The 27,887-nt window shown below is 42.4% G+C and overlaps 1 protein-coding gene across 6 annotated transcripts in view; it reads right to left on the bottom strand.

Annotated features, from left to right (window-relative positions):
* The window catches only part of raph1b (Ras association (RalGDS/AF-6) and pleckstrin homology domains 1b), a 46,841-nt gene that overhangs the window by 7,818 nt on the left and 11,136 nt on the right, over positions 1-27,887 (bottom strand). For 3 of the 6 annotated variants that reach the window (XM_054799519.1, XM_054799505.1, XM_054799511.1), the window contains 11 exons: positions 15,202-15,321; positions 14,826-14,931; positions 13,666-13,845; positions 12,216-12,637; positions 11,643-11,729; positions 9,309-9,383; positions 6,658-6,735; positions 5,621-5,780; positions 4,212-4,333; positions 3,844-3,909; positions 3,621-3,764 (listed from right to left, as the gene is read on the bottom strand). In XM_054799519.1, the coding sequence (XP_054655494.1) occupies positions 3,621-3,764; positions 3,844-3,909; positions 4,212-4,333; positions 5,621-5,780; positions 6,658-6,735; positions 9,309-9,383; positions 11,643-11,729; positions 12,216-12,637; positions 13,666-13,845; positions 14,826-14,931; positions 15,202-15,321 (1,560 nt within the window). Of the gene's footprint in view, positions 1-3,620; positions 3,765-3,843; positions 3,910-4,211; positions 4,334-5,620; positions 5,781-6,657; positions 6,736-9,308; positions 9,384-11,642; positions 11,730-12,215; positions 12,638-13,665; positions 13,846-14,825; positions 14,932-15,201; positions 15,322-27,887 lie in introns of those variants that run through there. The other 3 variants (XM_054799545.1, XM_054799525.1, XM_054799535.1) reach the window with 3 other exon arrangements.

Here is a 27,887-nt window from a genome sequence, read left to right as displayed (position 1 = left end):
ACATTTGATTCCTCTAGACATGAAATAACACCCCTGTAGGTGTTATTTACCCTTTTCACTCATATTACCCAATATAGTCGACACAAGAAGAGAAAAGAAGCCATTTAAGACATAGACTTGAAAAAAGCCTGTTGTTCCGGCGATTAAGTCTGGTGCTTGTGTGTCTCACCGAACATTACAGTAACATTACTGACTCCTAGTGACCAGTGTGGAATACTACATATCACAGCATCTTTTCAATGTGTCTTCTCAATGTTTTATTTGTATTTTAGTTCATTCAGCCATTTTTATGCTTGAAAATACTTAATTTAGGCAAAATTATTTGCTGAAATATGCATATTTTTGACTAATAACAGGTCATATTAAACCACAAAACAGCAGTATTTATTAATTAATATATTTTGAAAAACTGTGATAGTGAAGCCATGAAATTTGAAGTGCAAAGTGGCGACGCATGACTCTATTGTAGATTGCAATATCTGTGAAAATGCATTCAGTAGCATCACACAGTAAAAGAAGCATACTAATAATAATAATAATAATAATAATAATAATAATAATAATAATAATAATAGCTGTCAAATCATTACAATTTTTAATCAGGCTTTTCAAATTAATTTATCATGACCTATCAACATTTGCGACCGTGTCTGAAATATGTCAATTTTTACTGTACTTTAGTGAAAGAAAAATAAACGACAGGACAGGATTATAATGCATACAGTATGCATTAATGCTGTAAAAAATGATGTCATTAATGAAAGGAGGACAAAAAGAAGGACGGTCAAAGTGGGACAAATTGCTGCTCGCATTAAGCATTCAAAAACTGGGGATTTCTACTGTGTATTATTTTTGAACCCACCATCCACCAGTACTAGCCTGGACTTTGCAGAGAGTTTGTGTACCAAACAAATATGCACATTAGGACTCAATAAGGTCATCAAATCTTACTTTTATGCATTCCCACATAGTATCAGCATTTGGGAGCAAATATGACGTCAAAGAAAAAGGGTAAAAATACAGTATAGTAGTCCATCTGTGTGAATTTCTCTTGGAGATTAATAAAGTTAACGTGCTACTTAGTAGTACCTGAATTGGGTTATGACAAGGGCTGTCAAAGGTAACGTGTTAGCAGAAGTTTCCTTTAACGGCACTATTTTTCTTTTGACGCGTGATTAACATGCGCACGTCCTGTTTGACCCTCAGCCGATGCCATAGTTTGATGAAGCTACAAGCGGGAGAAAATACACTGAGTGGTAATAGATAAAGAAAGGGGTATTTTGATTGGTACATTTAGCTTCAAAGCCCTGGCAGATGTCTCTCGCAACAAGAACAAAGTCATTGGAATCTACTGTTGCTGTGATTGGAATTACCACGGACTACGTCGTCCAGTGAAGAGAGAAGCGGGAAGGTTCTGAAGCACTGCCGGTATTTGTTATTGCCATTTATACAACGACAGGCATAGCCGAGGACAGCTATGTAGGGGCTTCTGTCAATTCAGTGCATTAGCTACAATTAGCAGTGCACTGGCTTGTCATCAAAACGTCAGTAAAACATACGTCCATTATAGCGATGTATAAATCCATCCATTTTCTATACCGCTTCTCCTCATTAGGGTTGCAGGGACATGCTGGAGCCTATCCCAGCTGACTTCGGGCGACAGGCGGGGTGGGGTACACCCTGGACTGGTCACCAGCCAATGGCAGGGCACATATAGACAACCATTCACACTCACATTCATACCTATGGACAATTTAGAGTCACCAATTAACCCAACATGCATGTTTTGGGAATGTGGGAGGAAACCGGAGTACCCGGAGAAAACCCACGCAAGGGGAGAACATGCAGACTCCACACAGAAATGCCCAAGGGAGAATCGAACCCAGATCTTCCCAATCTCCAGACTGTTACTGTGTGGCCAACATGCTAACCACTAGACCACCGTGCAACCCGTACAGCGATCTAATTGATTTTTTTATTACGTGTTGTGTAAAACTACGACATGGAAAACATCAAATTAAAAGCACAAAAGTACCGTAAAAGTACCAAACAAATATGCCCATAAGCACTTAATACACTCATCAAATGTTACTTTTACGCATTTCCACATAGTGTCAGCATTTGGAACCAAATGTGAGGTGAAAAATACACTATAGTTGTCTGTGCAGTGTGGGACAAAGCTAGAAGGTGCGTTCAAGGACCGTCCAACAAAGTGGGCCAAAACGCCTCTCGCATCAAACATGCAAAAACTGTGGGATTTGTAATTGTGTGTTATTTTAACAAAATAACGGCCCATATTTCCAAAACTGATATCCCTTTACTCAAATCAAATTTATTAAAATTGATTTCGTTATCGTAGTTGTGTATTGAATCATTTACATCCCATCTTATTATCGATAAAAATCTGTGATTCCATCCATCCGTTTTCTATGCCGCTAATCCTCATTATGAGCGCCACACACGGGAGGCGACAAACAGCTGCAATTGGTGAAATTCATTGCCATCCAGTGCGAAACCATGCACACGGGAGGTGACAAGCGATTGTGACCAGCTACACAGGTGAGCGACGCATTCACATCCAGAGCGAATTGTACGAGTCTCCCACGGGTTGATTGGCTGTCAGATGTGGTGGGAATTTTAGGGTATCAAAGCAGTTCAGAGGAGGAAAAGCGGCCGGTGTCGATCGAGGACTCTTGCTAGTACCAGATCTTGCTAGTATTGAAGATAAACATACATAAATGTCGGTGTAAATTAATGTAAACTTACCCGCAATGTTTACTCTGGTGTCAACGAGTTCCCGAGTTTTTTTTTTTTTTTTTTTTATAGAAATGTCAAATAGCTCTGGGAAATCTGACACGGCAGGTATAGCGTACTGATTAGCATCGTGTCCGCTCATTGGTCGATTGGTCCTTGTCTGAGCGACAGCGATGAAAAGTACAACATTTTTAAACATTTTGGGATCGTGTCACGTGACAGGCACGGCCACAAACTTTCACACGCACGAATTCCGCCTGTCGCTTGGCTGGATGGTGACACGTGATAACCGCCCTATCGCGTAGGTTCCATTGGAAATGAATGGAGTAGAGGCGATGTCGCCTCCCGTGTGTGGCGGCTATTAGGGTCGTGGGGGTATGCTGGAGCCTATCCCAGCTGCCTTCGGGCGAGAGGCGGGGTACACCCTGGACTGTTCGCCAGCCAATCGCAGTCATCTGTGTGATGAAATGGTTTAATGGTTTAATCCATCCTGAACATGCATTTGAGTCAAACTGGAGCACATCACATAGTACAATTCACAATTTTGCATGTCCAAAAATGAGTAGGAAGAAGCAAGGCTTATTTAATCCTACCCCTCATCAGTTTCACATCAGTGGCAATACATTTATTCACCTCTTGCAATTAATGCAGTTAGTGAGTTAACATGGACAAAATGCGATGAAATATTTGAGTTATGACCTTAATTTAAATTAAGTTAACTTAAGTTAATGAGGTTCTGCACGAAAATTGCAGTTTGGTCCTAAACAGGAAATGCCAGAGAGCAGCCTGCATGATTCTGTATCTCATAAACATTGTGTATTTACATTACTGTCATTTTTTTACTGTGTAACCCAAGGCTCACTGACCTTGGCTTTGCCTTTGGGGACATAGTAGATTCCAGAAGCCCTGAGGAGGAAGTAGCGTTTCTTCCATGACTTCTTCCCATCTTCCTTTAGCCACAGCACACCTTCAATCTCTGGCACCGAGACAGAGCCACCGCAAAAGCACTCCTGAAAATGGATAATTAAACATTTGTTAGCACTCCTTTTAAGAAAAAAAAATAAATAATGATGTGGTTGATCTTCTTACCTCCAATAAAGCCTCCTTGTTCCTGTCTGCCATTTCAGAGGTCTCTTTCCGCCCCAGCAAATAGTTCTAGAAATGACGGGCGGGATCAGTTTAATAGTGCACAGTGAGCGGAAGGAGAAGGTGGCGGAAAGTCAGTTGCTCACGTCTTACGCTAAATAAATTATTCACATTTACTAGCTTTAGAGCTTCGACCTACTTCCAACTCTCCAGCACAAACAAGCTCCACTGTTTGCTCTCTGAGCAATGCCGGTACCGAGTGTGCATAAACAATGTGTTTGTGTCTGTGGCACAGATAAGAGGCTGGCGGAGGTATTAACAATGCAACCCGTGTGTCATCTCTCACTGCGTGTTGTGTTGTGCTCAGGCACCTGAGGGTTCTTGAAGAGAGCATATTTCTCAATGCGCTCAATGAACATCAGCTTGTTGTGGCTGTCCCGCGTCCAATTCAACAGATTCTCCACCAAGTTCTCGTGATCCTCAAAAATACGCTCTGAGAAAGAGAGGGGATGAAGAATGAAGGTAGTACAAGGCCAAGATAGGTTTGTTTTCTTCATCACTTGACCAGGATTAGTCAAAACCGAGCTGACCCTGATCAAATTACCTCCCTCCCAGGACCCTGGCTGGCCCATTAATCCTATTTGACGTCATTTCAAGGAACAACCAAGTTGCCATACGTGCATTTACTTACCAGTTACATGTGATTGTAGTAAGTGTTCTGTCTAGTGACCCCCCTGTTGGCTGTTGCCCCATTAACTCATTCAATACCAAAGATGTGTTTGTGTGTTTTTATAAACGGCCGATCCCCAAGACGTATTTATACGTCGTTTATGTTTTTTTTGCGCGAGAGGCAAAAAGAGGTGATGACGCAATTACACACTAAATGATGTCACTTTTAGAGCAGTTTTCAGCCATAAAAATGTCTGCAAGGTGGCAGATGTGCATTTGTTCTTTAATCTTTTGCATGTATTAACACACTCGACGGCAAGGAGGAAGTGGAACAGCGTGGAGGAGTGTGGCGTGCAGAAGGTTACGCACTGCGGAGACGTTTTAACGTGTGTACACGCACAGTTTAGTTCCAAATGAGAAAATTGTAAATAGTTAATGGTGTTACATTTGTAAATACATTGATGTAAAACAACTCCTTTTTGTGTGTTGTTCATGTTGTGGTATAGTTGTTTAGATATTTGAGCTGTCACAAAAGCAAAACATATTTGTGTGAAAGTGAAAGTTATGCGTGAAATGCATCTTTTCACAAAGAGCCGTTTTTAGTCGGGAACTGATATTTTCCTGAAACGTACCTATGTTCTACTGCTGGTTACTAAAGAACAGAAAAGGGTAGAAACAAACTTTTTTTCCTGATGAAAGACAGGAGTCTAATCTTTCTTTTGGTAGGTTCCATGTTCATATAACAGAATATGCTGTGTGCCTTGAAAGATCAGTCAGAATTGTTTAAAATGGCCGGTACTGAACGGGTTGTCTTTTGAAAAATGGCTAGTACTGAATGAGTTAGAGACGCTTCCTTTAAGCAACCTAAAGTGCCTCTGACCATCTTCCTCGGGTCCGTGGGCCGCACTTGCACTAAATTTTGATGCCAAGTAGGGGGCCTGAAATAAGGTCCACGGGTCAGTGTTTGAGATCCCTGCTCGAAAAGATGTGAGTGACACATGCTCTTTTTTCATTTATTAATTAGTATCGATACTTTGTGAGAGTATGCGCTACTCATTCTATACCACAGTATCGATGCCACGGACTCAATATGCCCATCAGTATTTCTTACCCATTTGCAGCTCATTGATGGTTTCCACCAAAGACCAGTCAGGGCTGTAGCCGCAGTGCGACTTGTCCAGCAGGCTGTCAAGGACCTGCCTGACCGTCTGCCTCTCGTCCACCATCATGGTCTTGGAGCTCTCGTCTGACATGTGCACCCTGATCACCAGCTGGGGAAGTCGAGAAGGAATAAGTCGGTGAAGACTTTATCCCAGAAACGTCATCACTTCATTTTCATGTGACCCAGTTAGATTACTGGACGCTCTGGGGTACAGTCGGTCACGGGGAAATGAGGTTTGTTGCAATTATACCAAAGTATTAATGGCTCACAGTGCGCCCACTAAAGACCAACTTCCAGTAATCTGGTTTTGCATCTAAAGCCCACCAAAAGTCAAGGAAGATTAAATTTAGCCAAACGTGACAAGCGCACACACGTGCCAAATCCAGACTGGCAGAGCCCATCCTGGTGTGAAACTGAATAAAGTCCCCGTCTTCTCTCACTGTGACCCAAGCGTTCAATCAGTGCGCGGGTTCAAGAGCAACTTGGATGAATGACAACACTAAGAAAGCTGCAGACATGGGAAGTGTGACCTACATTTGACACGGGAAATCCCCCCCCCCAAAAAAAAAATCTCTGTCTCGCCCCTAAGCCAGAAATAAGAAAACTCAGCTTCATTGTGAAAAGTACAAATGAAATTGTGAGATATGTAAAATACTGACAGTGGAGCGCTAATCCTTAAGCGTCTGAGCTTTTGTCTTTTTTCGGAGGTTTCTGGTGACTGCAAAATGGCATGGCTGTTGTGCGCACAAGGCATTTCAAAGAAAAATGACATCTTGTGCATCCATCCTTCTTTGCAACCTCTCGTCAATCTCCTCCCTCGCAGAGACGCGCTCACAATCAAAAGCTGCAATGACCTATTTTCTGGGCTGTGAATGAAGTTCACAAAGGGATGCGGCGTGCAGCGGATACGACAAGACAGCCGTCACGACGTGAGTCGGAGGAGCTTCTAAGTCAGGAAGTGGCACACAAAGGAAATACACGCTTACCTTTTTGACCTGAGCTTCTTTAATTTTCTCCAGGGCCACTCGGATCTTCTCTGCCTTCAGCTTAGCGGCTTGCTCCTCCTGGATGGTTCAAAGAGATGTGTGGTTAAGACTCACACGTTAAGACCATCCGTGCCTCCGTAACCTTGCTTCATCCTTCATCCATCTACAGTAGTACCAAGATGCAAGCACCAGGGAAGCTCACCTTCATTAAATAGTTAGCAGCCTTCCGCGTAAACGCAACAAGCCTCGGACACGATGGCGCATATGAGAGTGCTATTTTACTACACGTCGGCTTTGCTCACCTGCCCCCTCCAACAAGATGCCATCATCTCCATTCCCCGAGATGCAAACAAAATGCCGAATATTTGATCAGAAAACTTTGCACCGTAATGCCAAATCTCGTCAATTGCGAGGGCGATACGCTGCTCCCTTAAATATGGCGCTCCATGTGCCGTCTACGGTTCCCCTCTAGATGCTTATGGAGCTGCAGCGGTTCCCTTTGATCCCTCATACAGCGGAAGGGAAACAATACTGGCACATCCCCGGGAGGGCCACAAGCTGCGGATGAGTGCGAGATCAGTTCAGAAAGCCTCTACGTCCTCCAGTTAAACAGAATTTTGGAAAAAAAAGAATACACTAAAACAGAAACCCAGAAAATAAAAACAGAAAATAAGAAGTGGTTGAGAGTGTTCTCAGTTAGGGAAGACAAAACGGAGCCGTGCATCTTCCATGACAGAGGTTGTGCTACATGACATGTGCACCCGAAATGAACACAACCTGACTACTAACGTACCTAAGGGAGGATGATGCCCCTCCCCCTTCCATCCTTCTCTCTCCCCATCTCTCGCTCTCAAAGGGGTTTGGGAGCGTGCCCAATTGAGGGAGCGTAACACCCACAAAATCTGCCAACCCGGCGAGCTCCTTTTCCACGTCTGTCTCTCTGTGAGTGAACCAGACCAGGGGGGTGAGGCACCGTGACCAGGGCCGACCTCAGCGCTAACGCACATCGACGAGGATGGAGAATTCGGGTGACGTGCTGAATGTTTGAAGTCGTGTGCCTGCGCGTTAGCTGAGAGCCTGAGGGTGGGAGTGTCGAGGGGTCTTAAAGACCACGCCTCAAGCCTCTTACCTCCTTCACCCAGACTACCTTTCCACTTGACCGCTTCCAGCACCGGTTGGCTGACACAGTCCGTGTAGCGGCAGGCTTTTAGGCGCCTTTTAGTGTCTGAAACAAGGTCACGAGGATCGCGCAGGTTCGGCAGACACACAGTCTCTTTGACCCCTTCACACCTTCTAACCTCCATTGTTCCTTTGCTGCTTGAAACGCACGTGCGCGCACATACAGTACATGCTCAGCAATAAGTCTGAAAAAATGTCTTCATAAATCAAAGCAAGCCAAAGCAGCAAATATTACCCAAGATAAACCGGAGTCACACAGAAAGTACACAACTATCATCAAAATCTACTAACAATGAAAAAAAAAAAAAAACACCTTGGTGAAGGTAATTGTGGGCAATGGCTCAGCCTCCAGTGACTTGGCTTGGGGACCAGAAGACCAACAAGGTATTTTCCTCCATTCATCTATCCATCTATCCATCTATCAGAACATGTAACGGCTAATCAGTGATTTAATAGCTGCATTAGTGTGGTGTATATACGAGATCCAAGCTGTTCAACGGGGGGTTGTGTTCCAAGACCCCCCAGCCCCTATGAATGGTTAAAAACAGCAAATGGACACACTATAGAAAGCCGCAATATGCCCATTTTTGGCACTCAACCAGGGGTCACAAACATTTTTGAGCCCAAGATGCCTGGTCTCAGCTGTGCAGTACTTCAACACACATTTAAAGACAAAGCTTTATGTTATTACTGTACTGGTTATTTAGCCCCTTGTGTCTTTTGGTCTACTTTTATCATTTTTGCCATTTTTCAAGAAAACGTGGTTTCTGCATTGTGCCTTTGGTCAATGAAAAATGATCCATGGCCTATGGATCATTTTTCTCTTTTTGTCAGGGCTTGGCGCATGGTGTCACCTCTGTGAGCAAACCACAACTCCATTTGGCTTGATGGCTTACTATCGAGGGAGAGCGATGGTGGTTGAGGACAGAAGGGGAGGTAATTTCATGTCTAGAGGGCGCTAATAATGGTAACAATCATATTTAGGAAAGTCATAAGCAGGTTTTATATGCTCCGACTATGAAATTATTCCGTTATTAAGATTGAATCCTACTTCGCAGGTCTGGAACCAATTACGAGGGATTACTGTGTTTACCGTTAAGCAACACCACACGTCTTGTCTAAGCATCTTCCTGCTGGGAAACATTTGAGTTGGACTTGTGAGACAGCCCCTCCTCTGGACTCATCTCTGCAGCACGCTTATTCCCCTGTAGGTCACGCCGTCAACCCACTTCCTATTCAGGTTAAAATAGGTGAAAGTTTAAAATGATTCAAAAGTTAAAGCCCAGGGAGTAGAAATCCGCCATTATACGGGGGGAGCAAACGTCGAACTGCAAATAAGCGGGGATATTGTATAATATGCAAGTGAAAGTTGGAAACCACGAGACATTTGTGACATGCAGAGCAGCAGAGGGTGAGCGAGCATTTACACAAGCACTGAGACAAAAAACAAGCAAGTGTCTGAGGAAGGTCACCTTGGTCAGGAGGTGAGAAGGCTTTCCAGCTATGCTTTTCAGAATGAGCGAAGTTTCTTGGTCCAGATAGGAGTGCTTGGGGTGAGGAGAAAGAAAGAAAGAAAAAAAAAAAGAATTACGGACAGGGGAATAGAAAAAAATAAAGAGAAATCAGTGATGAATCTTGGAAGAGTAATATTATTTGTGATCTTTTGCCATGAAATGTGAAAGTGTGATTAAATTAAGGGGTGGAGCTTATAATCAGCTGGAAGTAGTGCAAAGCAGCATTGCACATTAGCGCTACAGTCTAAACGTGTCTGCAATATTACAGCAGCTAGGAGTATGAGCAGGAACAATGTACAAGGTATACCTACTAAAACATGAACTCCACAACTTACACACATATACTCCAGAGCCACAAGATTAGGAACAGAACAATCTAACAAGAGCACATACAAATGCTGTACCAAAACTTGCCGCTTACAAAGATAATAATGCTCATTTGTGACTGACACTGCCAGCTAGGTACAAGTGGTGCTCGGGTTAAAAATGAGCTCCGTTCCCAGACTGTGATGCAAGTCGAGTTTTATACAGTTAAATACAAAAATAACATGGTTTTAGTAGCATAAAGTTGAAATATTAAAGAAAAAAGATGTATTGCGTTAGACAGTGGTACGAAAAAGTGTTTGTCCCCTTCCTGATTTCTTATTTTTTTTTGCATGTTTGTCACACTTAAATGTTTCAGATCATCAAACAAATTTAAATATTAGTCAATGACAACACAACTGAACACAAAATGCAGTTTTTAAAGTTTAAAACTTTTTATTATGACAGTCTGGAAAAGGTTATAAAGCTTTGGGACTACAGCAAACCACAGTGAGAGCCATTATCCATTATTCTCAAAACATGAAACAGTGGTGAACCTTCCCAGGGGTGGCCGGCCAACCAAAATGACCCCAAGAGTGCAGCGACGACTCATCCAAGAGGTCACAAAAGACCACACCACAACATCCAAAGAACTGCAGGCCTCACTTGCCTCAGTTAAGGTCAGTGTTCATGACTCCACCATAAGAAAGACACTGGGCAAAAACGGCCTGCATGGCAGAGTTCCAAGACCAAAACCACTGCTGAACAAAAACAACATTAAGGCTCGTCTCAGTTTTTTCCAGAAAACATCTTGATGATCCCCAAGACCTTTGGGAAAATACTCTGTGGTCTGGCAAGACAAAAGTTGAACTTTTTGGAAGGTGTGTGTCCCATTACATCTGGTGTAAAAGTAACACCGCATTTCAGAAAAAGAACATCATACCAACAGTAAAATGTGGTGGTGGTAGTGTGATGGTCTGGGGCTGTTTTGCTGCTTCAGGACCTGGAAGACTTGCTGTGATAAATGGAAGCATGAATTGTGCTGAAGGAGAATGTCCAGCCATCTGTTGGTGACCTCAAGCTGAAAGCAACTTGGGTTCTGCAGCAGGACAATGATCCAAAACACACCAGCAAGTCCACCTCTGAATGGCTGAAGACTTTGGAGTGGCCTAGTCTAAGTCCTGACCTGAATCCTATTGAGATGCTGTGGCATGTGGTATACAACACCAACACCTGCACCACCTGAACCATGTTGTAGTCAATATGTATTCTTTACACTGTATTCTTTACTTGCGTATCTTGCTTGCTGCTGTAACAAGTGAATTTCCCCGCTGTGGGATAAATAAAGTACAAATACAAATACAAATACATGACCTTAAAAAGGAAAAGCCTCCAATGTGGCTGAGTGACAACAATTCAGCAAAATTCCTCCCCAGCGCTGGAAGAGACTCATTGCAAGTTATCACAAACGCTTGATTGCAGTTGTTGCTGCTAAGGGGGGCCCAACCACTTATTAGCTTTAGGGGGCAATCACTTTTTCACACAGGGCCATGTAGCTTTAGACCGTTTCTCTCCCTCAATGATGAAAGGTTTCAACTAAAAACTGCATTTTGTGTTCAGTTGTGTTGTTATTGACTAATATTTACATTTGATGATCTGAAACATTTAGGTGTGACAAACATGCAAAAAAAGTAAGAAATCAGGAAGGGGGCAAACACTTTTTCACACCACTGTATGTACGGAGTGCGGTTTGTAATTTTACCCTTGGAGTAACTGTCGTGTTTGTAGTTTTATAACCACAATAATTAATTTGAATTAATTTACAGTGTCGGTGAAAACTGAAGCATTAGAATCTCTGAAAAGACTTTTTTGATGCAGCTCTCATTAGACTACAGTATACAAGTGGAACCAATATCATTGTTGGTCTTGCGTGACAATACATCCAAGTAAACGTGCACATCAACAAACAACAAACACTCATGCACTTACAGTGGCCCGATCCACTTCACCCTCTTGCAAGGTGAAGTCGAGTTGCCGCCTAGCCGTTTTACCGTCGGCCCACCGCAGTGTGACATGCTGGAAAAGTGCGTGTGTGTGGATGGATATAAAAGAAAGGATGCAGACAAAGATCATATGAACACATGCAAGGGTGCGGGATGGCACGGTGCATGCAAAACGTATTTGTTGCTCTGGTATGACCCCAGGAAGAGTGCACTGTGCAAGCTTTTGCATGAGTGCCAAATTGCTCAGTGAGTGAAAGGAGTCATTCAGGAGCAATAAACACTGTTAGGATTATAATCACAGTCACACTTAGAAGATTACAATACACTTATTAGCACAATAACTGTGGTGTATTGCAAAGACATGTAGCGTCTCGCATGCTAAACGTGCGCAATGAGAACCAGATTAAGATCAATTAGTCTTATTGTTGGTTAATTATTTACAAGTTAGAAGCCTCATTGCGTTCAATGACTTATTGGAAATGCGCATGGAAACACACACACACACACACGCAGACACGCAGTGTTAGCCAACTTTTTCGCATGTCCATGCTCGCCATACCTCTGTGCTCGTCTGGTTTTGTCCCTGCGAGGTCGGGCTGCTCCTGCCGTCCGCCTCTCCAGCCGCCATCACTTTATCAATGTCCAGGGAGTCCATGCTGGACGCGGACACCGAGTTGACGCTGGAGCGCTGGGAAGGAGCTTCTTGTTCACTCACAGCACCCACCGAGCCCGTCCGCCGATGCTGCCCGCCGCCGGACGACCCGGATGAGAGTCGCCGCAGCGTGGCGGAGGAGAACGAGGACGAAGAGGACGAGGAAGACGAGGAGGTCTGACGGGCGGCTTCATCCATGCTGAGAGAGGCCTTTTCCAGCTGAGAGGTGATGTCATCCAGGGAAATGTTGGAGGCAACAGGGCGTGTGGTGGAACTGCTGCCTCGCACCGTGTTGGCCGGAGATGCCCTGGTGCTGCTACTGGCACTTCCTGTTTGAGTAGAGGATCATTCAGTGTATTTCTGAAAACAGTATCCAAAATGAGAAAGGGTAACTTATGTTATGAGTGAAGTGATGGATGGATGGATGGATGGATGCGTATTGTGTAGCACCGTGTTCACACTTGTGAACGACACTCTCGATCTACCCGTCGTTCTACTTTCCTACCCTCACCTATGGTCATGAGCTTTGGGTAGTCACCGAAAGGACAAGATCGCGGGTACAAGCGGCCGAAATGAGTTTTCTCTGTCGGGTGGCTGGCCTTTCCCTTAGAGGTAAGGTGAGAAGCACTGTCATCCGGGAGAAACTCGGAGTAGAACCGCTGTTCCTCCACATTGAGAGGAGCCAGATGAGTTGGCTCGGGCATCTACAGTAGTCAGGATGCCTCCTGGATGCCTCCCTGGAGAGGCGTCCAGGAGGCACCTCCGACCGGTATGAGGCTTGGGAAAGAACCAGGATACATTGGAGAGAACGACTCGGGATCCGCCGGGAGGAGAGGGAGAGGGAGGGGGAGGTCTGGTCTTCCCTGCTTAGGCTGCTGCCCCTGTGACCCAACCTCGGATAGGCAGTAGAAGATGGATGGATGGATGGCACTTAATAAACACATTTTAGTGTAAAATGTATAGGTACTCACGACTGAGCTGATTGATGACCGGATGAATCGGTCGCGGTGTAGAAGTCATTTATATAAGTTTTACTTTGCTACCATGGTGCATTCAAGGACCACAATGTGCAAAATCTCAACACTTGGTGAAAAAATATCAGTGAAGCATGAAGGCCTAACATGTAACAATTGTATGCTGTACATTTGATCTGTATTCTAAACGATTATCCATTGCGGCCTATTGTTGGAGAAAAAACATTTGAAAAAGTTTTTTGATCCGAATATTAATTTGCGGCGCCGTAATTGTTGAATGGCAAATGTGCAGAACATCTACCGGTAAATTTTTATTTTCTTACGTTCCAGACCAAAGTACCCAACTACTTGTAGTACAACACAGCCTTTGTCGAGAGAATTACCTCCACTGCTTCCGCCTCCGCTGGCGCCTGCGTGCTTGGTGCTGGCACTGCGTCCCCCAGGCGCCCGCTTGCTCTGGCTACGAGAGTTTGGCTTCGAAATGGTACTAAGCTCCTGTTCGATGGTACACAAGTCAGCCATCAGGGCATCCAAGTCTACCGTGTCTCCCTGGTTCAGTGCCTCTGCATGGAGTCAAGATAAACAACATTATTATATTGGCCTTTTCGGCCAGGGGTGTCACATACTGAAAAATGAAAGGTACTGAAAAATGAAAGGATGCAAGGACCATTTTGATATTTTGAAAGCCTCACATGTAGATATGCTAAGGAGTTAAATATACTTCAAGAAAAAATTGCTCTCAGCCTTGTCATGCTGTGTAGGTAAAAAGAGCGACATCCGTCTTTGCTCCCCCCCCCCATTTTTGCTGTTGTTTTTTCCCCTCCAAATATTTCAACTGTCTTCTTAAATAATCTTCATAAATGTTCTTTTTTGTAGTATTCTGACTTTATTCCCATAATATTAGAACTTTTTCCCTCAACCTAATTTTCCAAAAATTCCAACTTTATTTTTTGTTTCTCATAACATGACTTTAAAAAAAACAAAACAAATTATCTTTAATATTCTAACTCTATGCTACTAAAATGGCATTATTTTTCCTTATAATTTGAGTTTGTGCTAATAAAATTATGACTTTTTTTTTGTTACAATACATAATTTTTTTTATCTCTTAATGTTTTGACTTTATTCTTGTAAAATAACAGCTGTTTTTTCCATTTCTGCTGGTATTTTTTCCCCCCAACGTTCTTGTAAACTTTCTTCTCATAATTGTGACTTCATTCTCATAATATTTAGACTTTATTAACATGACATAGCTTTTTCTGCAACCTTGTGTTCCAAAAATGACAACTTTATTCATTGTTTTGTTTGTTTCTCATATTATTACAGCTTTTTTCTTTAATATTTCAACTTTATACTACTTCAAATTACACTTTTCCTCATAACATGTGATGTTATTCCCATAAAATTACCCCTTTTTCTTGTCAAATTACAACTTTTGTCTTTTAATATTTTGACGTTATTCTTGTAAAATAAATCCACAGGCCGCACTTCCCAGGGAACGATACAGCAAACGGAATCATCAATAAGATGATTTCGGCCTCACCGTTGATATTATACATTGAGAAGCGGTAGGAGAAGTTTGCCATGTTTGTCTCCTGCCTGAGAGGAGGCTTCTGCAGTACCTTCTGGGGTCTGCTGTCATCCAGACTCTACAGAGAAAACACACACAAAAAAAAGGGGGGGGATGAACACTGACAATGCATTCAACGGTGTCTGTCTGCTTCATCATTACACACAAATCACACTAATACACAACACAAAGAGGCAGTGGGGGGGTGGGTTGCTAGGATACAGAATGGGGCTACAGGATTAGCAGTGTTAAGTTGCCATGGTGATAGGCCATCATTTGCCTGGATCATGTAGCCGTCATTGAGAGAGAGTTTGTGTGTGTGTGTGTGTGTGTGTGTGTGTGTTTTAACCTGTGTGAGCTTGTCCAACTCCCCCAGCCAGGCCCCAAACATCTTGTCCAGGTCTTGGTCCTCCTTGTCACTGTCCTCCTCGGCTCCATGATCCAACTCGTCGTCTGATACCTGCTCCATCTACCAGACAGACACGGATACAAAAAAGAAAAGAAAAAGAAAAAGCACACTGTTATTTAAATGCACGTTTAAATGGCTGGGATCAAATACACACACACACACACACACACACACACACACACACACACACACACACACACACAAGGCTCAGTTCAACCTCACTGCCTGTTACCATGGCAACCGCTCGTGTCCACTTGCCTGTGCCAGGTGGGTGACACTATAACCAATCTGTGTGTGTGTGTGCGTGTACATATGTTTGAGTCGTTATTTTAACTCAAATGTCATCGAAATCCTTAGGTTTTCTGCTTATTAAGTGTATTTGGGCAAAAAACACACTACGGGCCGTCACATGACGCAGCAGGGACCAACCCAAGTCGGAAAGAAACAGGAGCTCTGTCAAAAGGTGATGACAGAGCTCCCTCTAGTGGACTCAGAGGAAAATGGTGAAACTGCAGTTGCGTGACCTCTCACCCAATTTTACATGCTCTCGCGTCATTTAACGGAACATACACCCAAAACGTGTCAATTGTGACTCATTTACACGTCAGGCATGCCCCTTCTGTCATTAAAAAGCCAACGAAGCTCAGAGAACACGGACCAGCTAACCTAGCAAAAAACACCTGTAATTTGAGGATGCTTTACTTAGTGCACGCCATGTATGTTATTATGTGATTGTGAATATAAAGGTTACAAATAGATACAGTGGAACCGCGGTTTTCAAAAATTGCTAAAAAAAAAAATGTCCCGGCTTTCACCCACACAACGGTGACTGAAAAATCGGTAGTGATTCTTTTAGAGATGGGACGCTACGGACTGATTCCGGCCAGGAAATCCTTTAATAATCTTCATTATGTGTGTTTGGGTGGTTTATTTGTTCATAGAACACACACCAAACGATGAACAACTCGTGTCTGTCTCCTTTCATCTTAGTTTGATGTACAGTATTTGATTCATTATTATTATATATAGTGGTGTGGAAAACTGTTTGCTCGCTTCCTGATTTTTTTCCCATGTTTGTCACACTTATATGTTTCAGATCATCAAACAATTGAAATAGTAGTCAATGACAACACAACTGAAGACAAATGCAGGTTATCAAGCCATTTTTAAAGCTTTGGGACACCAGCAAACCACAGTGAGAGCCCACAACAACATCCAAAGAATTGCGGGCTTCACTTGTCTCAGTTAAGGTCAGTGTTCATGACTCCACCATAAGAAAGACACTGGGCAAAAACGGCCTGCATGGCAGACTTCCAAGACCAAAACCACTGCTGAACAAAAAGAACATTAAGGCTCGTTTCAATTTTGCCAGAAAACATCTTGATCATCCCAGAGACCTTTGGGAAAATACTCTGGTCTGACGAGACAAAAGTCAAACTTTTTGGAAAGTGTGTGTCCCATTACATCTAGCGTAAAAGTAACGCCGCGTTTCAAAAAAAGAACATCATAGCAACCGTAAAATATGGTGGTGGTAGTGTGATGGTCTCGGGCTGTTTTGCTGCTTCAGGACCTGGAAGACTTTTTTCGTTTTTTTTTAATATCAGAGCTCTGTAGACACACAATAACACCCCTACAGTCACCATTACACTCATATTACCCAGTATAGTACACATAATCAGAGAAAATAAGCCATTTAAGACACACTGTAAATAAGACTCGTGCTCGTCTGTGTTTCAATAAATGTCTTCCGGACATGTGGGATTCAGAGTTGAGTGTGATGATGATTATTATTACTGTTGTTGTGTCTGTTGTGAGCTAATTCAAACCTGCAATAATCGTTGTTGACAGTGATCAAGTCTGGTGCGTGTGTTACTAGTGACACCTAGTGGCCAGTGTAGATTACAGTTCATCAATGTCCTTTAATCCCTTGAACTGTATTTGTATTTTAGTTAATTTAGGCATTTTTAACTTTGGCCAAGGATATGTAAAAATGACTTAATATGCATATTTTCTGACTAATGATGGGCTGTAGTAAAATTACAAAACTGGTCAGTAATTATTATTTGAAAAACCAAGATAAAGTAGTGACGGATGACTGTATTTAGCTTTGTTTCTATTAATTAGCCTCTATAAAATGTGTTTTGTGTTAATATTTCTGGACGTCTGCAACAGATCAACTGCATTTACATTAGTTCTAATGGGAAAAACGTATTCGGTTTTCGTACATTTCCGTTAAATGACCAAAATCGAGGTTTGGCTGTATGGATGAGGGATTCCATCTCACATATACAGTGTACAATGTCGTGTTGCCAGTAAAAGGAAAGGAGGTTAGGAGAGAATAAGTGCAAGAGAGGGTGCAATGAGCGCTGGAGCGCTGACGCCGCTCACGCCTTCTTATCAGGTCTGTTTAGACAGCATCATGCTATCAAACGAATGAACCACCATGCCTGCCAGCTTACACTGAGCAATACGGTTTCAACTCCTGACTCATGGGAGACGCTGAGTCAAACATTAGTCACCCATGTTCTATCAAAAAGTCAGCAAAATTCTTCAAACTTGACCGGTCGCTCCCTTACCCCTCTTGTGGTGTTAGTCAGTTGGCAGGACTTACTCACAACGGAGGTGTTAGCATGTTGGTCATACCTAGTGAGGCTGCTTCCACTGCATGTGCGTAAACCAATGCAAAAAAGTAGGGATGTCCGATAATATCGGCCAACCTACATAAAATTGTAATCTGTATAATCTGTGAAATCTGTAAATATTGTTATCGGGTTTTTTTTCCCTATAATGAAAACTCATTTTAGAAAACGCTGTATATAGGCTTGTGGGCTCCCGAAAGATTTACCAGCACGCAAATGATCAAACCGCGTCCTGAAGCGTGTAAACTCGGGATGTGAACAATAAACCGATGCGACCGGTTATCCGGTTTGAGGAGCGAACGATTCAGATTCGCTGGTAAAAGACTGCTGTAACGATAATAATCAGCCATAAATCGACCGTATCGCTTCCGGGAAAAAGCGCCGCCGATGCTAGCTAACTAGCCGGCATTTGAATGCCGACGTTTGGAAAGTTTTGGAAAATTTCAAGAAGGATGCACAACTTGACCAGCCAGACTAACAGAGGCGAGTATGCTAGCTAGCCTGCTGGCATTTGTACGCCGATGTTCGAAACGTCTTTGGATTCATTTCGAGAAGGGTGCAAAACCTGAGCAGCCAGACCAACACAGGCGAGTATGGTACCTTTTCTTCTTTGTAACTTGAACATTGAACATTTTTAAATGTTGTACAATTACCATTATGACATTTTCAGTACGGGATTGTTCACTTTTCCAAGCTAAAACAGCATTTTCATTGCAGTCATGTGGCAAATACTTCTATTTACTTATCTGTGCTTGGAAGAGATGTGTCATTGGACAATACCGGCATATCAGATATCGGCAAAAAAGCCGGACAAGTGATGTGGAAAAACAACCACAAGACAAAGTAGCCACTCATTGGAATTAGTGAATAACTTCCGCGTGCTCCTCACAATACATATCAAGCATGCAAACCCAAAAGAAGCCAACCAAGAATGTGTTGTGTATGAGCGTGTAAAATTACACCACTCACACGCAGGCCACGGGTGTGGGCGGACCTAGATATGCAGGAACTGTTTGCCAATATTCTCTGTGGCGCTGCTGTGTGTCCGCAAACACACACTTTTAACAGCTGTTTAAACAGCAATCCGCCTGCAGTCCCTTCAAGACACACATACACCGACATGCAAGGCTTTGCAAATTTTCCCCAACTGTAAGAAGGCAAACCACACCGACAATACGAATAAAATAAGAAACACACACACACACACACACACACACAAACACACAAAAAGCGGCCTGCTGTCATTTCTAATGGAATCGTAACCTCAATGGTGGACGCTAGTGCAGTTTTAAGTGAATTACCACCCGAGTCCGTGCTTTTAAACCTTTGGAGTGTGACCCCAGAGAGGTGCAGGGACGGGGGGAACCTCAGTGTGTCCCCCTAAGGCATCATCATCTTAAACCAGACAGCCTTAGCCCTTTTATCTGGTCATACGACTCGGTCCTGCTCTCTCGTCAGAGCATGGGCGGCACTCATCTGTCTCCTGTGACTCTATGGGTGGCTCAGAGGTCAGAAAGGGAAAGGTCAAAGATCATTGGTCTGCTCTTTTTATGTGTCCCTTTGCTGCTCAAGTATAAATGCTTTGCATAAGCAGAGATGAACACAAGGTGTGCAATACGAACGTGTTTAGAAACCGAACGCTCGATCCCAGAGACGTATTTCGACGCCTTTTACATTTGTTTTTTTTGTGATGACGCAACTGCACACTAATAGATGTCACTGTCACTGCAGTTTTAAGGCATAAAAACGGCCACAAGGTGGCAGAGGTGGCAGAGGATAAGAGCTCAGCATGGCTCATTTGCATGTATTAACACAATCTGCAGCAACAATCTGCAGCAAGGAGGACGTGGAAGAGCGTGGAGGAGTGTAGCGTGCAGAAGGTTACGCATTTTAGGAAAATTGTAACGCATGCGCGCGCGCGTGCACACAAATGCACACACAAAGTTTAGCTCCAAATGTGAAAAGTGTAAATAGTTCATGGTGTTTTATTTGTAAATAAATTGTTATTTTGATGTAAAACAACCATTTTTTGTGTTTATGTTGTGGTGCAGTTGTTTAGAACTGCAACAAAAAAAGTGAGTGAGTGAGTCAAAGTGAAAGTTATGCTTGAAATGTTTCTTTTCACAAAAAGCTGCTCCTCTCCCTTTTCTAGTCGGGAACTGATATTTTTCTGAAACTTACCTATGTTCTACTGCCGATAAATAAAGAACAGAAAAAGGTTGAAACAAACTTTTTTTGTCCTGATGAAAGACGAGAGTCTAATCTTTTGCTAGGTTCCATGTTTATATAGCCGTGGAACACAATATTATTCTGTGTGCCTTGAGAAATCAGTCAACAACGTCTAAAATGGCCGCCACTGAGTTGTCTTTTGAAAAAATGGCTGGGTTTGAATGAGTTAAAAGCCTTAAAGAAAGCGCACGGGATGAAAAAAAAAGCTAGCAGAGGAGAATATTTCTATCTTTAGACGCTGGTATCAGAGTGTTGAGAGATTTGTTGCGCTGGGTAGACAAACTGCTTAAAAAGAGCCCCCTCCTTGCGTTTATGTCTTAAGTACGCTACATGATGTGGAAGTATCATATCATGAAGTTGCTGCGTATTGAAGTGATCCCTGGTTTAATTTTTAGGCGGCGAAGTATGAGAACTTCCCGAGATTTCAATGAGATCTTCTGAATTTCTAATGACACCATTTATGTTAGTCTGTGTATGGCAGATTGGCGGTAATCGACGGTTAGTGCTCAGTGCCGTATGTTGCTTTTTTTTTTTTTTTTTTAAACACAGCAGTCAGGAAGTGTTTTTCCGGATGTAAGAATTGTGTATTGAAACCGCAATAAGGCAGCGACGGGAAGATTTGATGGTTTTCAGGGAGCTAAAGTCCCACCTCACGGACAGCTGTTTCGTAAACAAAGCACAGTCGGATGCCAGATTCTGCAATATTCATCCCATTACAGTGATCCCTCGTTCATTTATCCTAGTTAACTGGCTCACGACCCGACAGTGATAAGTGAATTTCCACAAGTTAGGAGTCCTTATTTATAAAGGAATATTTTCATAGTTTGAGCATAGAAAACCTGTTTTTACAATCTTCTAAATACGGTTTTTAACATTATTAGAGCCTTCTATACATGAAATAACATCCCTTTAGTCACCTTTACACCTAGTAGACATAAGAGAATAAGACATAAATAAGACATAATATAAACTCACACATTAGCATTGGGAGAGTTCCTGGTTAACTTCCGGTTGGTGGCTGTCTCATCGATGGAACATTACTGACACCCAGCGACAAGTGTAGAAAACCACCTATCTCAGTGTCTTTGAATGCATCTTCTGAATGCCTTGTATTTGCAACAGGCTGCAGAGGGCAGGAGTGACGGTATCACTATCTACTGTCCACAGGAGACTTCATACACACCAGAAGATGCAAACCACTCCAGGCTGGAATTTGCCATAAAGCACAGAGACGAGCCTCAAAAAATCTCAGACACAAGTTTTATGGACTGAAGAATTTTTTAGGCTCATCTCTCTTTTTATTTTTAGGTTTTTTTTTTTTTTTTTGCCAAATCCCAGCCTGGCCTTCCTGTTCTTTTTGCTAATGAGCGGTTTGCATCTTCTGGTGCATGTTTGACACATTCTCAAAGTGTGAGAAACTCCCACGAGACGGCACAAAGTCATTGGCTGTAAGAGGAAAGAGCCAGCCCGTCGGTGGCGAGTACTTTAAATGCTTCATTGAGCACGTTGCGCCTCGCTGCATTATGCCTATTTGGGGGAAAACTATACTCCACATGCATCAAGAAGTAGATGGGTCAGTTTCTCTTACACCTACTGTTGCTGCCTATCTTTGTCTGTCACCTGATCACCTGATCAAGCCTCGTCTAACATTCCACCCTACTAAACAAGCAACAAAAGTATGCATGATCTGTGCTGATATTGGATCGATATCGGTAGCAGTCGGTATTTAAGGCTGCAATATCGAATCGGAAGTGAAAAAGTTGCATCGGGACACCCCTACTTTTCAGTCTACAGCAAAAATATAAGGAATTGGTCTCACTGTATATCATACGGTATAAACCAGCGGTTCTCAACTAGTGGGTTTGGGGGCCCAAAAGTGGATCCAGTCGCGGATCCATTCTGGGTGGGTCGCAGGTTATTTTGAGTTAAATCCAGCAATATTTTAGTCATCTTCCTCCTTGGTATAAGTGAAATATCTGATTTTGTGGTCTTATTTAGTGCAATTTTGATATTTAGTTTTCATTTATGCATCATTTGTTTGCATGCAGACATAATTTCCTTGACAAAATGCCTTCTACGTTACTTTAAAATGCACTTTGGACATGTAATTACGTGTGTTAAATTATTCAAAAGATGACAAGCGATTTTAAAAAAGAAATACATTTGCTTGGTTTCACTTTAAAGTATAAAAAAATACCCAAATAAAATAAGGAATATATAAGTAAATACAAAATACAACAATGACTTCAATGAAAGTGTTAAAAAATACCAATAAAATAAAGAATTAATTAAGCAAATAAATGTAACAATGACATTGAGCACTGGAAAATGTGGGTCCCAGGTTGTGACAATTTGAGAATCTCACTGTCCCAAATACTTGTGGACCTAACTGTACATCACGGTCAATTTGTCACACATGTTAACAGCTGAGCTAAATGCATAATCAATGAAAAGAAGGTCAGCGATTGCTTGAAAACAGACAACAGAAATGTGTTCCTCTTTCACATGACATGGAATAACTGATGCTGCCTGCTGGCCTACTTTGGCACCAAACAGAATGTGCTTATTTCCATCTGCAGTTTCCATAGTCCTTAAAGCATTAAGTCTTGCATCAGCCGTTTCTGCCGCGTGGATGGGGACAGGGAAAAGGGTGAGTTAAACATGAGATCATGGGTCACATTAAGTACCCGTTATTTGTACGGTCTTTGGCATTTTCACACAGTTTACAGTGCCGTGAAAAAGTGTTTTCCACCTTCCTGATTTCTTGTTTTTTTGCATGTTTGCCACAATTAAATGTTTCAGATCATCAAACAAATTTAAATATTAATCAATGACAACACAACTGAACACAAAATGCAGTTTTTAAAACTTTACTTTTACACCAGATGTTGTTGTGTGGTCTTTGGTGACCTCTTGGATGAGTTGTCGCTGCGCTCTTGGGGTACTTTTGGTTGGTCGGCCGCTCCTGGGAAGGTTCACCACTGTTCCATGTGTTCGCCATTTGTGGATGGTGGCTCTCACTGTGGTTCGCTGGAGTCCCAAAGCTTTAGAAATGGCTTTAGAACCTTTTCCAGACACATAGATCTCAATTACTTTCTTTCTGGGGGAGAGCAATCACTTTTTCACACAGGGCCATGTAGCTTTGGATCTTTTTTCTCCCTTAATAATAAAAGGTTTCATTTAAAAACTGCATTTTGTGTTGAGTTGTGTTGTCATTGACTAATATTTACATTTGTTTGATGATCTGAAACATTTAAACGTGACAAACATGAAAAAAACATCAGGAATATGTATATGAACAGAATAGTTTCACCCTCTCATGTGAACATTTTAAACTCCCCAATGAATCCTTTCATAAGTCAGTCGCACAGGAAGCTGCTCAGCAGGGAGGAAGAAGGAGTATCAACAAAATTGTGGTCAAATATTTTATACCATGATGACTGAGCTCCAAAGACTATTTTTGGAGCTCGTCAATGCAAAAGAGACCAAGACTATAAGGTTCTTTTTCCAGTTAAAAAACAGCAGACGTGGTTAATGGTGTGACCAATACTCCAATAAGTCTTGTGCCCATCAAGCCACCATGGAGTGAAGTAGACTATGAATCACTTCCTGGGCGTCAACATGCATTTGGCTGCTGTCATTAGGCCTGCAAAACACACTTTGTTTGTCAAGACTGAAGACAGAAAACACGCAGCCTGAGGAGTGAATGCATTTCAGACATTAAACACTCACACACACTTCGCAGTGTTTCCCATACATACAAGTACAGTACAAGACTAATAGGCTTTTTCACTTCTATCACAAAGCTGAGATGCAATTTTTGTTTCATCTCCAGGCATATCTACAGGTGCTGCTTTACAAACTAGAGAAGCACTCGGAGAGCACAGACCTCCGCCAAGCGGCGTAGTCCCCCCCCATACTGTGATTCACATCAAAATAGTAATCCTGCATTTTTTTTGGATCAGTCTTTGATAATTTGTAGAACATGTTGGAACCTTCTTGTGTATTTTTCCCCAAGTGCTCTGACCATTTTTTGTGGAATTATACGCACAAAGCCAAAAACGGCATCTCGCACTGTTAAAGAAACCTTTTAAAATTTCCTGGATCCAGACGGTGATCCGGACCACCCCCAAAATTTAAATCAGTTCTCTCCATACCCCATTTTCGACAATTCCTGAAAATGTCATCCAAATCCATTCAGAGCTTTAAGTTATTTTGAACGCAAACAACCAAACAGACAGAAACGTCAGCAAAAACATAACCAGCGCTGCGCTTTGTGGAGGTTAAGATCAAAGTGGCCATTGCATGCTTTCATTTTTCAGTATATGGCCCTCGCTGGAAAAAGTTTTGGCTGTAACCGGTGGTTGTTTATACTAGGGACCGTCAATAAATTACGATTGCGTTGAGTGTTTGTTAAAAAAGAAGAGTCATATATTCTAAATCACACCACAAATTGATCTATAACCATGTCCAATGATTAGTCCTACCCTAAAAGTATTTTGAACGCCCATTTTTTCCAATTTTATCTTTTCTTGGATTTTTTTTTGGATTAGGGACCTGACTCAGAGGTTTGTTACAAAAGCCAAACAATATTGTTGGTCATGCTGTGTAATAAAAGTTAATTCAGCAATACAGTGTTCCCTTGTTTATCGCGTGGCATAGGTTCCGAAAATAGCCCGAAATAAGTGAAATCCACGAAGTAGCCAACTATATTTTTTTAAAACAATGATTATTTATGTTTCAAGACTGTAAAACCCCTCACCATACACTTTATACACTTTTCTCAGGCAGCCATTAACATTTTCTCACATTTCTCTCTTGTTTAAACACTCTCAAAGTTAAAATGTTTGTTTCTTAATGATCAACCTATTTGGATGGACACCAGATAAGTGACTCACTGGTATTTCACTCATATGACTTTGCCTCTTCATTTGGCTGTAGCGTTTTTGTCAACATATTGCTCCTGTCGTCGTATTTTCCCTTAGCTTCTTCTGGTTCTTCTATTGGCGGTTAGCAGCAAGCAAGCTCACACGCAAGCAAGCTAGTTTGGTAGCCATGGCATGAAGGAGATTGATTGACAATGGTCTCCAGCCAATCAGGACGCAGAAGACAATGGCTGGTGCATACAGAAGACAGAACAGAGAGCGACACCGCTGCCTGTGCTAAAGCACAGAACTACAGCACTCAACTTCCCACAATGCAATTCTTAAAGGGCCCGGCTTCTTTTTAATGCTTTGAAGAGCTATTTTCATAGCCATATTCAATTCCACACATTCATGTTTATAACAAAACATTATTTCCCCCCCCAAAAAAGAAAAAAGGATCAGTATGGGATCGGATCGGATCAGCAAGACTAGAAAAAAAAAATCGGATCGGAAGCCAGGATGTTGAGCACACATACACGCCCCTGACACGAGTCAAAGCCAGACCGATAAAAAGATAACCTGCTCGATTGGTGAACAAAAGCAGAGCAGCTCCACTGTGAAAAAGACACGTGCCAAATGTGACACAGACTGCAACGAAGGGTGTGACTGACGGTAGATGAGATGGATAAGGTACAACAATGGAGGAAGGGTGCCGCCTATTCGGATGGGCTGAACAACAGCTCCAGTGTCATTATTCATGTGTGACCGACAGCCTGCGAGCGGTCGAGGAGGACCCACATTTACAGCTCAACAAATTCTTAAACAAGTGCACTGGAGCGCAGCGTGACACAGTGAACTGCTTGGGCTTACCCTATTACCGAGCGAGGGCAAGGCAAGAGGAGGGGCATAACGGACCCGGCGAGAGGGGAGGAAGGCAGAACCGAGGTCGGCAGATGGAGGCCGAGAGCGAGGGAGTGTCAGGGGAATAAAAGGTGGTCAGGAGGTGCAACGACTGCTTTCCAATATCACCGTTTCCATGGTTACCACACTCGCTCGGCAGATCCCATTCGCCTGCATGGTCATGAAAGCCTCCATGTTGTAATAATAATACAAAAGAAATCAATAAAACAAAGAAAAAGCAGGCTTCAAAACCGGTGGTCATAATGGGGCAAAGATGGGGGGGGAATGCTGTTGAGATGTTCACTATTTCTTGTTATTACAACTCACTTAGGGGACCAAGTGGGGGGGAAAGTCACTGTTGACGTGCTACACTGCTGACTATGACTTCATGTAAAAAAAAATGCCAAACTATCCCTTTAAACTTTGAACCCTGCGGCTTATACAGCGGTGCGGCTATTTTATGGCCATGTTCTAATCTCGTGACTTCTCCTACACTTAAGAACTACTGCTAATCGTTCAAATGCTGTGCCGCTCGCAAATCAGTGAGGAAACGGTAGCTTGTCATTTGCAGAAGCCAATTGTCAACCCATCGGAAATCGCAGGAGGTAATTAATACAACAGTCTGACTCACGGTGTCATCTTAGAGCGAACATTAAAATCATCATACAGCAACCTAACACTCAAAATGTAGGTAAGAAATATACAGGACAAGTACCAATACGAGAATTAACTATTTTTAACAGCTTCCCATCAGGCACTGCTTCTCGTCAAAGCAGTTCATTGGCCATGGCTGCCGGGGCGCTGCGGTGATTCATTCAGCTGCCTCACTGATTCCCAGCAGGCTCTTGAGTAAAACTCAGCTTGACCCTACAAGGATTCAAGGTGTTTCAGGGTTTGTCCACCGGAGAAGAGGGTTTATGTCTACTCCCTGTTTGGGAATGATGACCACGCAACACATTTGCTGCATGAGCAAAACACTCCTCCTTGAGCTGAGCAAAACATAAAAACATATGCAAAGCCAGTGCATGAAAGCATTCATCCCGCTGTGCACTGGATGCTACCTACAGGCAGAGAGATCTGCACTTAGTAGATGCGCAACAATCCCCATCGCTATCTTTTCCTTGTCCTACCTGTCTGAAGCCTTGCATGCTATTAACGGACACAAAAGTAGGCTAGCCAGTTGTCTCGCCACCATAGCCCTTTTAAAAACTGCATGTGTTACATGTTAAACAGTGAAGGGTGAAATTTAGTGAGCACCGAGAGCACTGCTGGAAAAACACTTTGTTGTGAGCATAGTTGTTTTATTTATTTTTATAGAATTAACTTGCCCTTCGGGTGAAATAATAATTAGATTTATAATAATAATTAATAGTAGGGCTGTCAAATGATTACATTAAAAAAAATTGATTAATCGCAGTTTAATCATGATTAATTTCTAATCACCATTTGCAACTATGTCTGAAATCTGCCCTTTTCAGTGTATTTTGTCAACAGAAAGGTAAATTACTGGATTGTACAATTCTATATATATTTAACACATGGTATGTTTGTCAACAGCTCCGAATGAAATGAAAACTTAAATCAAGCTTAAACATACTACACACCATAATATAATATGTCTGTCTTTTTGCAATGTCCTCTGAAGTCAGCTATGGGCGTATGGGCGTAGAGGTATTTACAACAGTATTGTACATCTCAAACGCAGTACAGTAAGAATAGAACAACTAACAGATACCACACAATTAAATGGGGCCATCTGAGCAATTGCTCTTTTTGTGTGAGAAATAGAACAGACTAGATTGCCTGAATGAACTTTAGTAGTTGTTAAGCACTGTAGCGTTAATGTTCGGAGTGTCCGTGAATGCACCTCGCGGCAGTGTGGTAGACAATACGCAGGTGTTGTTCCAAGGAGGAACGGAGAGACTCGTTTGCAAGATACATGTATGGCGTTGGAATTGAGCGCTAAGTTGGAATAAAGTTTAAATCAACAGTT

Source organism: Dunckerocampus dactyliophorus, chromosome 1, assembly GCF_027744805.1.
Source record: "Dunckerocampus dactyliophorus isolate RoL2022-P2 chromosome 1, RoL_Ddac_1.1, whole genome shotgun sequence".
Lineage (NCBI taxonomy): Eukaryota > Metazoa > Chordata > Actinopteri > Syngnathiformes > Syngnathidae > Dunckerocampus > Dunckerocampus dactyliophorus.
Note: the sequence above shows the minus strand (reverse complement) of the source record. Positions and strands in the feature narration are given on the sequence as shown.